The 15,760-nt window shown below is 53.8% G+C and overlaps 1 protein-coding gene and 1 long non-coding RNA gene across 8 annotated transcripts in view; one reads left to right on the top strand and one right to left on the bottom strand.

The window, feature by feature from the left end:
* The window catches only part of TBX5 (T-box transcription factor 5), a 68,358-nt gene that overhangs the window by 34,892 nt on the left and 17,706 nt on the right, over window positions 1–15,760 (bottom strand). Inside the window, exons 1-2 of one of the 7 annotated variants that reach the window (XM_075041834.1) lie at window positions 9,369–9,621; window positions 1,651–1,826 (exon numbers count right to left, since the gene is read on the bottom strand). In XM_075041834.1, coding sequence (XP_074897935.1) covers window positions 1,651–1,797 — 147 coding nt within the window. In that variant the 5' untranslated portion in view covers window positions 1,798–1,826; window positions 9,369–9,621. Of the gene's footprint in view, window positions 1–1,650; window positions 1,827–1,909; window positions 1,917–1,979; window positions 2,001–3,265; window positions 3,741–4,249; window positions 4,944–9,364; window positions 9,622–15,760 lie in introns of those variants that run through there. The other 6 variants (XM_075041830.1, XM_075041828.1, XM_075041831.1 and 3 more) reach the window with 6 other exon arrangements.
* On the top strand, window positions 5,816–11,901 carry LOC142037414 (uncharacterized). Its single transcript, XR_012652367.1, has 4 exons — window positions 5,816–6,028; window positions 7,439–7,547; window positions 8,008–8,115; window positions 11,628–11,901. It is a non-coding gene; the product is annotated as an uncharacterized LOC142037414 (long non-coding RNA).

Below are 15,760 nucleotides of genomic sequence, written 5' to 3' on the forward strand. Positions count from 1 at the left end.
ATCCCTCCGGGGGCGGCCGGGACCCCCCCCCCATCACCACCACCACGCTCCCGGTGGGAAGCTCGGAGGGAAAAAGACCGGGCTCGGGGCATTCCTGGGAAAATTCAGCCGCTTGTGAGTTTACAAAGCCGAGGAGAAGGAGATTTCAAGCTGGAGCCTGGTGATGCTGGGGTGGGGGGGAGCTAGGGGCACGATCCTGCGGGCCTCGGTGCTCCCGAGAAGGGGAGAAGAAAGCAGGGAGCACCCGGAGCCGGCTCCTGCTCTGCGAAGCCAGCCGGAGGAGATTTACACCCCTCCCGTGAGTGATTTACACCCACCGGCTCCGCTTCTGCAGGCTGGAGCGGCGTGGAGTGTCATCCCTGCTCCCCTCACCCACTCATTTTATTTCCTCCCCCCCCCAGCCCACGCGGGCTGGCAGCGGGGCTTGGTACCGCGGATGCCACCGTGGGGACGACATATCCCTCCACCGTGGGGTGGGAGACACAGTGGACACCCCCCTTCTCCCCCCACCCAAGCCAAGCATATAGTCCCCCCACTGAAAATGGGGTTGAAGCACCCAGCCGAACTTTTTGGGGGTGGGTTTTCAAATATACACGGGGACCCCAAGACTCGGGGCAAGCCCGGTACCGGTCCCCGTGCCCTCACCGGCCCTCCTGCCCGCACCCCCGTGGCTGGCATCCACGGCAGGCAGAGGTTTCCCCCCGAGGATTTACCTGCCAGGGGATAAACCGGGCTCTCCGGAGGGGCTCGGCAGCTGCTGAAAGCGAAGCGATCTCAGTGGAAAAGCCCCTCTCCCTGCTTTTCACCCCCCCGGGATGCCCTGAGCTGGCTGGGACGGAGCACCGGGGGGGAACGGCTCCCACCCGGCGGCGAGGAAGGAGAAGCCGAGATGGTGGGGGGTCCCCGGCTTGCTGCCACCAAGGCCTGCTCTCCTTGGAGGTCTGCCGGGAGCTGCGGCTGGCGAGTCTTGCGTGGGAGCCCACGCGTGTCCCAGTAACACGCGACACTCCCCTGGGGCGGGGGACGAGGGGTGATGGACAGTGACAGCCCCCGCTGGGCCTGGACCCCTGGATCGCTACAGGGGTGCCCACGCATGACACCCCTGACCTGTCATCCGAGCCCATTGCGTGGGTGCGGGAAGAGCTGCGTGGGCACGAGTGGGGCCGTACCTGCGCGTGCATGCGTACGCCCGGGTGTACGAGGGGTGCGTATATACGTGTATGTTTATATCTTATACAAATATGCGCAGGCAGAGCAAATATATACACGCGCACGCGGCCGTCTGTGTGTTCGCGTGTGCATTTGTACGGTCACGCGTGGACACCGGTGGGTGCACGCCTGCCGCTGCATGAGCGGGTGCCTCGCTCCGGTATTTTGGGTGCTTTTCCGTGCGTGCTCCTCCACGCACCCCGATATTCGCCCGTGCGCTTCCCCGCGGGTCTAGTGCTTGAACACGACCCCAAATAACACTAAAGCAGGATGAGGCCCACAATCAGGTGAGACTTTTCCCTCCCGTGGGGCCTAAAATGACTCATCGGCCGCCCAGAGCTGCAGCAGCCACCCAGCTGAGCTGATATTTGGGGGGAAAAAAGGCAAAGAAAAGGGGGGGAAAAAAATGAGGGGGAAAGAAAGAGGAGCTTGGGTCCTTACCTGCTGGGTGAAGGCTGCTTGGGGCGAGGTGGGGGACTTGCTGGTGGCCCCCAGCTGAGCGTCCTGCTTGGCTTCAGCCTGGAGCTCTTTGGCCTCCGAGTCAGCCGGCGTGGTCGGGAGCCCAAAGCCTTCCTCGCTATCCGCCATGTTACGAGCTTCCTTCGCTGAATCCCCCACTGCAGGCACACATCGGGGAGAGAGCAGAGATAAGAGACGCATAAGTCAACGCTGACGTTTAATAAAATATATATATACACACATAGGCAATGGGGAGCAAGCCGGAGCGCTAGGCAGGGTTGCCCGACAAACCCGCGCTGCCCGCAACTCACTTCCAGCTGCTCGGGGAGGGAACAAGGCCCTTTAACTTTGGGAGAGGGAGAAATAAAGACTTTTATTTATTATCGCAGCCCGCAAGGGATGATAGGATTTGGGGGGGGGTGGAGGGGGGGAGGGAGGAGAAGGGGGAGGCGGTATTATTAAATACATCTTTTGGAAAAGGTAAACAGCGTATTTTAGGTCTGTCTGGCAGGACACGGGGAGCAAGGCACCGGGGGGCCGTGGACCGGCCAACTCATCACACAAGTGACTCTGGAGGTCGGGGGTCGGGGGGGGGGGGGGCAGAGCTTCTCCCGAGCCTTGAACACCTCCGATTCCCCCAGGCTCGCTGCGGCCGAGGGGCCTGAAAGCCCCCACTTTCCTCCCATGGAAGTGGGAGCTTTCACTCCACTCCAGTTTCAACCAGGCAAATACCACCGACACGCGAGGCCCTTTATATAACCCCATTTTCAAAGAAAATTCAACTTCTCACACCCCTACGGAAAAAAAAAAAAAAAAAAAAAAGCCTTTTCTCCCCCCCACCCCGGATAGTTGCAAGTAAAGCGAAGGATGGACGAGATAATGAAAATATAAAAGTGCAAATAAATCAATTGGTCGAGACACTGTGCAAGGTAACGCGCACTCGGGCTGGTGAACGGGGGGTGGAACTGGGGCTGAAGTGAACTAAGCCATAACATTTAGAATAAAATTGCACCAGCAGAAAAAAACGAGCTTAAAAAATACACGGTTTACATCTGATGCGAGTAACCACAGTAAGTTTTAAAAGTAATATTTTGACGTAGCTTTAAAGGCTCTATCAGGAATGGTAAAAGTTTCAAAGCAGGGGGAAAAAAAGATAAAAGCAATTCAATTATCTGTTAGGTTTTTGTTCTTAAGAAGTTTAGAGTTTTAGTAGCTTTAAAAAAATATCTCTTGCATGTTTCAAAGAAGGGGATTCACTTTTGAAAGGCCAACCATATGGAGGCAATATTGTTTTTAAGTACACGAGAAGGTTCTCCTTCTCCCTGCAACAGTATTTAAAAGCCGTTTTAAAAAAAAGAATAAGAAAAAAAGAGGCAATTCTCCTTTAAACGCCGAGGAAAATTGGGAGTGGAAAGGAGGGGGATGAAAATGATCTTCCCTGCTAGTGGTGGGTAATACATACATATAGGTATATATAATTTAAAAGGACAAAAAGCGAAGGGACTCCGGGTCCACAGCTCTGGAGCTAAAGATCACGTACAGAAACGGCCCGTACCCCCCTCCCTCCCTTCCCAAACGCTCTTTTCCCACCGCACACCAGCCAGACGCCTGGCAATAAGTGACTGAAGGGCGAAGCAAAACCGCTACGTGCGCGGAAAGTGCGCGGAGGGGAGCGGAGCCCAGGGCCGCCGCGGGAGCCGCTGCCCCGGGCCCGGGCACAGCCCGCGGGGGCAGAGCCGCAGCTCCAGGGACCATTTAAGGCTTTTCTCTTCCCCTCCTCCTCTTCTTTTTTTTTTTTTTTCCCCTGGACTGTTGTGTTTGGGTTTGTTTTTTTTTTTTTTTTTCTTCTTGCTGCAGCTTGGGAAGTGCCGGTTATCCATTTTTTAATCGATTTCCCTCCAGCTTGGAGCTATTATTCCCCCTGAGCTGGCAAAGTTAGGGGGGAGGGCGAGGGGAAAAAAAAAAAGATAATAAAGCATGTTTATTAAAACAAAGAGGGACCCAGCTATGGTAGCGCAGGGCAGCCTGGCTCCAGCGAGCCTCCCCGATGCTCTCCGCGTCGAGCCATAATTAAGCAGATATAAAAATAATAATAATTTAAAAAAAGGGAGGGGTGACGGCAAAAAAACAACCCAACAACTAAGAGCAATTGGCGATCCGTGGCTTCTAATTTTTTTTTTTTTTTCCCCTTTAAAGAGCTTCTGAGAAGAAATGGAGCTTGACAGAACCAGGCCGCGGTGGCTGTATGAAAAATGCATCTTGCCTTGCTAAAGTAGCACCAAGTGGGTTTGCAGGAGGACAAAAAAAGAGAGGAAGGGGGAAAGAAAAAAAAATAATAACCACCCTCTGCTTTTGTTCGAGCTTCTCCCCGGCCCCCCCCAGCCCCACACACCGCCTGGGGAGAGCAGCCCCCCCCTTCCCCTGCACCCCACGTCTCCCGAGGCCTCGCAGCTCCTCGGCAAAGGCAATTTGTGCCTAACAATGCCCCCAGCCAGCCACTTTCGCTCTCCCTCGGTCACACACCCGCACACACAGATTTACAGACACCGACGGACATACATGGCAATGGAAGAGCTGTTACCTTGCTTGTTGAATTCCATGCAATCAATGCATCTCCATATATATAATGTATGTGTATATTTTCCCCCTTTGCAATGGGAATTACAATGGGATCAGGCTTCTCGTGTGCATATTTCCTTTTATTTATTTATTTGCGGATCAGCATGTGAAAACCCAGCCTGGAAGAAAAAAATCTATCCAATGCAAGCCTGCTTGCCTGCTTCTCGCTCGCTCTCGCTCTCTCTCCTGCTCTCTCCAAACACTTCCAGGTTGTCAGACGCACTAGAAAGGATCCTGAGACCAAGATAAAGCCCCCACCCCCACCCCTTTCTCAGCCTGATCGGGAAGATACAGTTTTCCCCACCCCGCTCTTTCTACTCGCCACCGGAAAAAAAAAATAATAATAGTAATAAAAAAAGAGGGAGAGGACGAGAGAGAAGAAAAAGAAAACAGCACCCTCTTGGAAAAAAAAAAAAAAGAAAAAAAAAAGAAGGGAAAAAAAAAAAGTTTCGGCCGGGCTGGCAGCCGCCGCTCCTCCGGGCAGGTTCGCGGCGCTGCCGCCGTGGCGGCGCGGAGCGCTGCGGAGAGGAGCGCGGAGGTGACGTGGGCTCGTCCAGCTCCGTTCGCCAAGTGCCGGGACCCACTGCCCAACCAGCTGGGATCCTGCTCCGGAGAGACTCACTCTCACACAGCCCTCCCTCCCGCCCCCTCCTCCCCCCCCCCCCCCAAAAACCTCCTTTTCCAGCCTATTTTTCTGGCCGGCAAACAAGAACAAGGCACAAAGACAATCATCAAACTCCCCAGCAACCCTCCCCCCCCCCCCTTACCTCCTTCCCCGCTCCCTCCCTCCCTCCTCCATCCATCTCTCCCAACCAAAGAGAAAATTCAGCGCCTGGGAATATCCCCCACCCCTCCCCTCCCTCACCCCTTTAAATAAATCGCTGGCTCCTCTAACCTCGCACCACCCCCCCCGCCCTCAAAGGCAGCCTAGAGGTGTGGATTTAAACCCAGTTCTATATTTGCTAGTGCTCACAGAGGCCTTTTATTTGGGGGGGGGGGGATAAGGGGGAATCCCCCCTAAATGGGCTTGCCTCATGGGTATAGCCTGGGGAAAAATAAAAAAAAAAAAAAATTAAAAAAGGGATGAAACGCGGCGGAGCGGGTCTGAAACCCAGCGAAGGTGGACCCCAGGGTGCGTGCGTGGGGTTGTGGCCCTTGTCCCCGCTGCTGGAGATATCCAAGAGCCTTCCTCCGCCTTTCCTCTCCATCCTCTTCCTCAGCCCGGCCGGCAGCTCGGCTGCCCCGTGGCCCCCACCGGCACGGCCGAGGGCCGCAGCCCCCCGGAGTTCTTTGCAATGCTCAAATAATCAAACCGTCAGCGAGGAGCGGGGATGTAGGGTTTATCTGCATCTTCCTCCGCTCCCTCTCGCCCCCCCTTTTTTTTTTTTTTAATGTATTATTTGGAGGGTAAAGTTGAATAGGTCAGCGCAGGGTAAACAGCCTCCCTGTCGCATTCTGCAGGCTGAAGAGAACCAGATTGGCGAGGCGGATTTTTGATAAGACTCGGAATAAATGGCATGGTTTAGATCTGCTCTGCCCACCCTCCTCCTCCTCCTCCTGCCCCCACCCTCTTCTCGGCGGTGTGTCCCGTCCCCGTCGTCCGTCCCCCCCCCCCCAATCCTTCACTCTTTTCTGCCTCTCGGTCATTTCTTCTGCAATTTCGCGGAAGTTTTCAGCAAATCCACCCTCGCTCCCAGCTCTCGCAGGGCGCGATAACACCGGAGCCCTCTGAAAGTTTGAGGTGAGGAAGGGAAAAGTCTGGGGGTGAGCGGCTATTGGGGAGGGGGGGAACCTGGGGGGGGTGTAATTTGGCATCTCCCAAACCCTTTCCATGTGCGCGCCAGCTCAGCTCCTCGAGAAGAAACAGCCAACAGTAAACGGTTGCAAATAAGAATAATAAAATAACTGCACTTGTAGCCGCAGAGAATAAGCCAGAGAACGCTACTTAAACAAACAGAACAAAGCTTGTCCCATATTTCATTATTTTTAGAGGGGAAAGGAGCCGTGGAGCCCTTCCAAACACAAATAAACGAGCGAGGGAACCGGGCGGTTCTTCCCCCCGCGGGGAAGGCGGGCGGCGGCGGCCCCGGCCTCGGGGCGAGCGGGCGGCTCCGGTAAAGCCTTCCCGGGAGCTGCTCTGAAAGGTGCAAATCGAGGGGGGGGGGGGGAACAAAAAAAAAAAAAACAGGAAAAAAAAAAAGAGAAAAAAAATAAAGCAGGCGATGATCGGGCTGCGGGAAAGCCCGGGCCAGGACCGCCGTGAGCGGCCGCGGTGGCTGCAGCCGCTCCGCACCTCGGGAGCATCCCCCGAGGCATTCAAGAAGAAATGGGGTTTTCCCTTAAAAAAGGAAATGAAAGCAGCGAGGGGAAAGGTTTCTCGCAGCTGCTAGCGGGAGAGAACACGAGTTTCCCTCCCCTCGGCAGATAGAAAGGCAAAAGTGAAAATCTCTGAAGTTTGGAAGAGCGAACCCGAGCACGGCCGCTGCCTGGGAAAGCACTCACCTCTCCAATGCCAAACTAGCTCTCAAACACCTTGAAGACAAGTTGAAAACGATGCAAATAAATCGAATTTATTTCCGTCTGCAGGTTGGGGGGGGGGGGGGGGGGGGGATGAAGAAAGACGGGAGGAAAAAAAAAAAAAAAGCAGCTGGGAAAAGGACGGCAAGTCCAGGCTCTCTAGGACTGTAATGTCAAGGCGAAGGAGCCTTCCAGCTAGGAGCCGATTTGTGGTCTCAGACAAATTAAATATTACTGTTTATTACCAGCCATACTCCAATAAAATAAAGAGAGTTCAAGGCGATAGCTGCTATCTCACGAGCTTTGCTCCTATAGGACACGGAGACGTCACCAACCACGCAACTGGCCTATTCTGTCATGGTTGACTGCAGCAGTAATGGAAGGTTAATTTGTATTATTCTCCTCTTTTTAAAGCTCTATCAGTGAGATTCCTGCTTTTTTTTTCCCCAAAGAAATCCATTCCGTGCAATGCAAAATACAGGGAGGCTGTGTGTGTGCAACCTCCATATAGAGATGCGTGTGTGGATAGATACCCATAAATATATATATTCACACACCGAGACGTACAATGCCTATGGATATGTGCGGGTGTGAGGGGGTATATATCACGTATGACTATGTATCACCCAAGCAGGCACGGAGTCGCTGGAAACTCGAGGAAAATCCGCTCTTTCTTGGAATGGAAAAGGGGGAAACCAGTAGCAAAGCTCCCCTTCACCAGGAGCAGCCCAGTTAATCCAACGGTATTGGTATTATTCAGCTTAATTTTTTTTTTTTTTTAATAATGCTATTAGAGCTAGCAGGAAACTTGTCAAATGAATGCTCAGGCGCCTCTGAAAGCAAGCACGCTGGGCTATATATAGTAAATGATAACCTGGTTATTTGCACAGATTCAAGTGTGCTTCGGGAACCAATTATTTGCTCTGATTAAAAAAAAAAAAAAAGAAAGAAAAGTAGTAAATCGAGGCGATTATTTGCCAAATGACATTGACAAGGGAAGAAAAAAAAACAAACGCACCCAAACCCCCCAAAATCCCTCCAAGTGCACTCAGTGGCTGCAGAGAAGCCGCCGGCGCTTCCCTGCGTCCCAGCTCTCCCTTAACCTGGAGGGATTTTGGGATGCACTCGCGGCCGCCACAGAAAGGTTCCCCCCCCCCAAAAAGAAAAAAAAAAAAGATGCTAAAACGTTGTTTCCTCCAACAGAAAAAGAGAGGAGGAGGAAGAGGAGGAGGAGAATTAGGGAGAAAGAAAATAAAGAGCAACACCTAAGGAAGAGCAAGAAGTTCCTGCAGGAGCTGGACACCGCCGAGGGTGAGTGTTCCCAGGCAGGGACCCCCAGCCCGGCTCCGGCCGGCAAAATCCTGCCTGGATTTACCCCATTTCCCCAGGCTGGGCTCTTCCCCCCACCACCGAGCTCTGCAGACCCCCGGGGGAAGCCAGGCCCTTAGCAAAAAGCACCAGCAAGGATGGGGGGAAAAAAAATAATAATAATAAATAAAAGGGGGTCGGGGAGGAACACCCCCCCTTCCCGATTTGCCCACTGGATCCCGCCGCGCTCCTCAGCTCGGGGTCCCCCCCAAATAACCGGGATGGGGGGAAAAACTCCACGGAGGATCATTTTCCCGCGGGGAGCCAGGCTGGCACTGCCTGCCCAGAGGTGCAGGATTAGGACCTTCCTGCTGAAGGCTTACCCCAAATCAGAAATGAAAACCTCTCCCCGCACCCCCCCATGCCCTCTGAGGTCCCCCCCGAGGCGGCTGCAGCCGGGGGGACGGGGAACCGCTTCCCCCCACCGACCCCGCTCCGGATCCGGCCCGGGAACCGTTCGCTTTCGGCCTCCGGAGCCGATCTCAGAACCACCGGGGTCCTGCTGCTGCTGCTGGGCCCCAAACACCGCCTGGGGTAGAGGAAAGAGGAGCAGGAGGAAAGCCAGCACGTATATTTATGCAGCTATAGATATATTTATATATGTAAGTATAGGTGTGCATACATAGATGAGTCTGGACACACGCACGGTTTGCAAACGCACGCACATGTTGCCTTCTCCTTGCTCAAGTGTTTAAGCATATTATCTCTCTTTGGACTGAACGTGCAACATAAACGCACAAGTTTTTAGATACTCGTGAATATATGTCTTTATATACGTCTATATATATACAGGCACACACGCACATCACAAAATCGGATGTGCGTGGATCTACGGATAACGAGATCGCTGTGCACGCTCGCACAACAGCATCTATGCAAGTGCAAGCCATCCGTGCCCCATCCATCATGCATACACGTGAATATTTATTTATATTTCACTTATGGTTTACACACAGGTTTTGGGTGCACGCAAGCATCCGTCTGCCCCCCATCCTCTGCGCAGCTCGGTGCGTGCAAATCTGCGCACACCCAAAACCCGGGCGAGTGAATAAATGTGTGCACACCGCCTATACGCTATACTCCATATATATATAAATATATATATATATATTTAAAAGCTCCCGCATGCACAGAAATACCACAGCGCCCATCAGCAGCCACGGACCCAAACACCCACACCGTGGGTACTTACCTACGTGGGTGTGGGGGTGCGTGGCTGGGTTGGGGGGGGGGTCCCCCGCCCTCTGCAGCCCCCCCCCGAGCTCGATCCCTGTTGCTCAGCTCCTCGCCGCAGTCAGGAGCGCAGGATCAGGCCCGCGCAGCCCGCTCCCCGCCGCCCATCCCCGGGGCCTCAGATCGCGGGGAGTCCCCGTTTTTGGGGGCCGCATGGCCGGAGCCCGGCGCAACCCCTCTGTCCTCCTGCTACTTTTGGAGGGTGTCACTCGCCCTCGAGGTTTTTCCTCTCGGATTTTACCCTGGAGAGGTGGAGGGAGGGAGGGAGCCGGGGGGGGGTGGGGGGGTGGCCGGGGTGCTGGCTTGCAGTGGGGTCGAGGTGTCAGCAGTAAGAAATAGTGCCGAGCATGAACTCTTCCCCCCTCGCACCCCCTCCCCAACCCCTGCACACCCTTTAAAATCACTTCTTGGGTCGGCTTAACCAAACCGAAAAGCCTTTCGCCTTCCACCCGCAGCCTGCGGCTCCCCGGCAGCCACCCTGCCCAGGGACCGGGCAGCCCCCGCCTTATCAAACATATATACTTGGGCATTAGGGGCTTTCTAACTCTCTCTTTTTTTTTTTCTTTTTTTTCCCCCAGAGATTTAGCTCCCCCATAGCACGTATATTCCTCCCCCTTTTTCCATTTTTAGGTAATTTACTTCCCCTCGCCGACCCGTTCTCTCTTTTAATTCTAACTCCCTTTTGTTGGCCGCATACGCCCTTTGGCGAAATACACACCTAGGAGAAAACAAGTATTTAAAATAATCATCCTCTCTGGAAACATTTTGGTCTATTCACTTGTTTTGTTTGGTTTGTTTTTTTTTCCCCCAAAATTACTGGGGCAGTGACTGACTGCATTGATTTCAGGGTTTATCAGCAAGACGTTTGTGTCAAAGGAACGCCAATACAGCTCTCCTCGTGTCAGTATTTCCATTACAAAACCTACATTTAGTGGTCTAGAATTTGTATGCTTAGACGAGCCTTCGGGGCTACATACCTGGGTCGAGCTTTTTTTCTTTTTTTTTTTTTTTTTTTTCAATTACAGGTGAACAGCATTTTGCTTTTAAAGTTTGTGGTTTCGGGTCCTTTTTTTTCCCGCCCTTCTGGCTACTTCAAAAAAAAAAAAAAAAAAGAAAAAGTTTGCAATTAAAACCCGTTCCCCCCTCCCTTCAGCCCATTAATTTCGCAGGCCAACTCCAGGCTTTAAAACGGTGACGAAAATGAAAAATAAGGAGCCGGGCAAAGGCAGGGCTGCAGAGCCTCGCGTGGCGCGGGCGCAGTGCTGTCCTTCGGAGCCTCCCACGCGTGCCCGTGGGATGGAAATCCCTTTTTTCTCCCAGATGCCAAGCGGGGAAGGGGCAAGAGAGTCCCAAACTCAAGCTAGGAGCATCCCCGAAGCAAAAGGGCTCCCTTCTCTCTCCCCTTTCTGCCTCCAAAAAAGCATCTCCCCCGCAATTAACCGCACCACGGGGGAGCCGGGTCTCGGCCCCTTCCCCAAATTTTCCTGTGGGCACAGGGGCAAGGGGAAATTAGGCTGGATTTCTCTTTCAGGGAGCCAGTCCGGGTGATTTTTTGGGTCCCAGGCTGCCCATCGGCTCCCCCTCCCCGATGTTCCCGATGGAGAGGGGCCCGTTATCGATGCCGGAATAGAAAAACTAATCTGCTCTTGCCAAACAGGGTGTCAATCAGGGCGTTATCTCGGCCCGAAGGAGAAAATAAAAGGAGATAAGGCCTTCCCTCTGGCCCTGGGAAGAAAGTTAATGGGGGCAAAAAGGGGAAAGTCTTCAGCGCCCCGTGCCTTTCCCTGAAAGTGATCTTGTAATGACCTTGAAGGGGGAGCCGGGGGGGGGCTGGGGTGGATCGGGTGGGGTGGGGAAAGGGGTCAGTCACTGAAAAAAAGGCCACCCAAACGACACCTGTAATTATTCCTTCCTTTCCCCCCCCCCCTCCCGGCGGGCAGGACCAGCTCCCGGCCCCGCTTGCACCCCGGGGACCTCAGCGGGGGGGGGGGGGGGGGGCAGCCCGGGGCACCCACACAACTCCCTCATCCCGGCAAACTTTTCTTCCTCCCTCATTTTTCTTTCTGTCTTCCCTCTTTCCCAATCCATCTCGCCGCCTTTCTTCTTTTTTTTTCCCCCGCTTTTCCCCCCCGTTTCGCTTGCTTTCTCCTACCCTAAATAACGCAGAGCCAAAGCCGAACCCGGCCGATCTATTATGACCGTTTTATCCTTTATATCCGCAGGATACACACAATTTTCGGGAGCCGGGGATGCTCCCAGGGAGGCGGCTCCCCCCGCCCCCCCCAGCCCCGCGGACGGGAACCGCGTTAACCCGGCTTCGTGTTGGTGTCACGGGCATCCAAAAAAACCATCTTTTATCCGCGCGGGGAAAATACAGATTATACCAATCACCTAAACAGCTCCCAAGACCTTTTTGTTGTTGTTGTCTTCAGCAAACGTTAAGTGCAAAAAAAAAAAAAAAAAAAGTCCACGGGACGAAGAAAAAAAGGAAAACAAGAGCATTTTTCCCCCGATAGGGACTTGCCCCTTGTGCCAGGGCTGGATGAGGCCACAAATTGTGAATCTTAGGGCCCTACGCACTACCCCGGGTGCGCTGCGCGGCCGCGGATGGTTCCGCGGGAACCGACGCAGAAGAGAAATCGATTTCCGAGGGGCAGAGACCCACGGGCATGCGGGGAAATACCAGCAATATTTGCGAGCTATGGGTCTCCCCCGTGTCCTGCTGCCCGCAGCGCAGGGGCTCTAATTCTGAGGGCTGCAGGTAGCTTTCCCGGAGTGTTTTTCCACGCAAACAGAGGTGGAGAACGGGGCTGGATATTTGGGTGCGAATAGATGCTGGTGTTGGCACTCGGTTTGGTGAACCGATTTTCTATAAGCCCAGAAGAATATATATATATCATCTGTATATACATCATCATAGATTTATACCTGTTCCACGTATATTAAGCAGGAAACGTGCTTGTCTGTTTTGGTCCAGGTGTAGAAGTGGTTGTGGGCACAGAAAATCCTGCTTTCACGCGTTTGAGAAAATATTAGGAGCTTATTTCGTGCCTGACTGTTCTGGTTTTGTTTTGGGGGTTTTTTTTGAGACAGATATGCGTGTTTACCTGCTCCGGTGCGTGTCTGCAGGCTGCCAGCACAGGGACCTTTGCGAGCATATTTTGGGTACTGTACGCTTAGAAATCGTTCATTTCCAACGAATAATTCCTTTTAGGGGAAAGAAGGGCTCAAATCTCAGCGCAAACCCCTCCACTGGTGGAGCCCGGAGGGGACCTGCCGAGCCGAGCCCGGTTCCCCCCCCGGCTGCCGGGGCCGGAGTAGCCGCCGTTCAAGACAATGCCTATTTTCTGTCATTAATAATTCGTTTCTTAAAGAAAAAAAATAAAAAAAATCTCGTTTGGATCCAAGATTGTTTTTTATGATTCAGTTGGACAAGACGGAACACATGTTAGTTTAAGCAGGTTCATGAAATAGCTGTAAATCAAATAAAGTTTACGAGTTTAGCAGGAAATACTGAAAAGATGAAGAAAAAAAAAAAATCCGCCGAGGCAGAGACCAGCAGGCTAAAATAGTTGGTGGAGTTTTGTCCTGCTCTGTGTTTCTCTCTGTTCTCTTGTGCATCTTGCCGATTAAAGGCCTCGAGACCCCGTGTTGGCGCCAAGTGGCATGTTATTAATCAGTTATCCCTAGGTTCAGTCCACATAAGAGAGAAATTTAATCACCAGAAACCAGACCCGACATAAAAGAGAAATCTAAAATCAATTCCCGCCCGTCGTCCCCCCCCCTTTCCCCACCTCCAAAGCGATCAGAACGAGCAGAAGCAATCAAGAACTCGCTCCCTCTCCTTCTTAATTGCAGTGGGAGAACTGCAAACTTCTCGGAGCTTTACCCCGAAGAGCATTTGGAAAGGGGGGAAAAAAAAAAATTAAAAAGAAAGAAAGAAAAAGGACCCGCCACCACAACGTAACGCAACCAGTTTGTCCTTGATCTCGCTATAAAAACGTGATGGGGGAGAAATATCCCAGGTGGAGCCTTTTATAATGGGGGTGTGTGTGGAAATCCCATTTATCGCCGTTAAAATGATCTTTGAAGGTTCCCAGCGTAAGGGCTCGTTGCGGAGGTGTCCCCCCACCCCAGATACCGGTCGGGGTATCCAGCCCCCCCAGCCTCTGCCTTCTTCCCCCAGCCCAGGTCCCACTCGGGAACAGGAGTGCTGGGGGGGTATTTCTCCCAAAAAAGTGTGTGTGACCCCCCACGGGAGATGAGCGCTTCCCGACCCACCAGCAGTGCCCCCCCCCTTTTCTCCAAGGCGTTTTGGGTGAAAATACCCAGGTTTGGGTTAGGCCGCGTGGGTAAGAGCAGAAATCCTCAGCCTTTCTCGTTGTCTCCGTGGCAGGGCACCGGGGAAAATCCCCCCTGCCGGGAAAGGACCGGAGGTGACAGCAGGGGAGAAGGGACCAAAACATCCCATTCCCTCCCCAAAAAACCTACTTGAAACCCTGGGCAAGTGGAGGGCAGCGGCGGGAGGCGCCCCCCTTCGGCCCCGCAGCTTCCACGCGTGTTTTGCGTGGGAGCCCACACACACGCCGGGTTTTCTCCCGACTGCCGGGCATGGCTGGGGGGGGGTCGCGGTTGTCCCTCGGCTGCTGCTCAGAGCCGTGAAGGGCACCCGGGGGAGGCAGGCGGCCACCCGGGGGGCTATATTTGGAAAAGAATTTGGAAACCCTTCCAAGCAAATCTATGCGAAAGGTACCGGCCCGATGGGAGAGGCTGCCCCGGGGGCTGCCCCTTCCCCTGAGCGGCCCCCCCCATGGCAGCGTCCCGCTCCCCACCAGCGTGTTTTTTCCTCAAAAGAGAAACGACGCAAGAAAAACTCCGGTGTAAACCTTTGCCTGCCCAAGCCCGAAAAAACCACTGCACCCTCGTCTACCCCCACCCACGATAGCCAAGATTTAGTGTGTCCCCCCCCGTGGATTAAGGCTTCGTGGAGAGGGTCTAACTTTGTGCCAGCCAGATTTGCGTGTTCCACCTTAAAAAAAAAAATTAGCAGGGGTGTGTGCCGTGGGCCTGGACCTCGGGGCGGGGGGGGGCAAGGGAGAGCCCCACACCTGAGCAAACCTGCTTGGGGTATTTTAACGAAAACCATGGTTTTCCCCGCATTTTTCTCTCCACCAACACCCCCCCTCAAAAACCTAGAAAGCATTGATTTGATTTGGGCTGCCTGATGGGTTTCTTTTCCCCCTCCAGGCTCTATCTGATCGTTTTCCTACAGCCCAAACAGCCTGGAAACCACAGAGAAAATAATCAAAGTGCAGCATGTTTTCCCACAGTAGGAATGCATGTTAGCACTCTCTCCACGTCTTGATCCTCTGTTTGCGTGTGGGTATCCATACGGAGATGCCTTCAGATGCAGATGCACAGATGCAGAATGCGTTTGGGTGTCCAGAAAACACCCAGACCCACGGACATGTCAGCCCACGGCCTCGGGGTGCAGCTACAGGTGAGGATGGCTGCGTGGATCTAGGTTATTTCGATGTAAATACGGGAAGATACGTGGACAAGTGGGCACAGGGCCAGCTTCTACCCACTCGCATCGGTGTATTTATCTGCAGCCCGTGGGTTCATGCTATCAGCCCTGTGGCACCCACCCGTGCCCGTGGGTGCTCCTTCCCCGTTCAGGCCATCGGCGTTGCTCTAATAACTCTTCAGCTTCTCTGCCGCCTGGCTGAGCACCAACACCCCCCCCCCCCGGCATGATGCCGGGGAAAAGGGTGGAAAATAAGAAGGAAAAACAAGATTTTAGGAAAGAGCGAGGCCCTGCGAGGTGGAGGCCCCCCCCCCCCCCCCCCCCCGCCCTGGGCGGGCTCCGGGGGAAAGAGGGGAGAGAGCTCGTTCTCCACCAAAAAATGGTTTTCCAAACCGCCCCCCCCGGCTGTCAAGCACATCCCTAACTCCTCCTCTGTCTGCAGAGCGGCTCCGCTCCCCCCGTCCGGCTCCCGCAGCTGGGCGGCGTAGGTAGCTCCAGATAAGTGAAAGTGGTATTTTTATAGGCTGATAAAAGAGACTTATCTCAGCTTTCCCGAATCTGACAAAGATTCCCTAATTGGTCATTTGCCCACAGCAGCTTCCCCAGGCCGGGGCCCGGCAGACGCTATTTTCAGCTTCCAAAGGGGGTGTCACACACACACACCCCCCCCAGCTGCGGCTCCCCACGCTGTTCCCTTCCCAAATCCCCCGAGATCGCTTCTCCTTATTCCCACTCATCCGCACACGCTGAACCTGGGGTAGAAGGGGAAACCCCACAGCCCTGGGCCAAGGGCAGAGCTGCCAGCACGGCCCCCCATGCACACCCCGG

Source organism: Buteo buteo, chromosome 11, assembly GCF_964188355.1.
Source record: "Buteo buteo chromosome 11, bButBut1.hap1.1, whole genome shotgun sequence".
Lineage (NCBI taxonomy): Eukaryota > Metazoa > Chordata > Aves > Accipitriformes > Accipitridae > Buteo > Buteo buteo.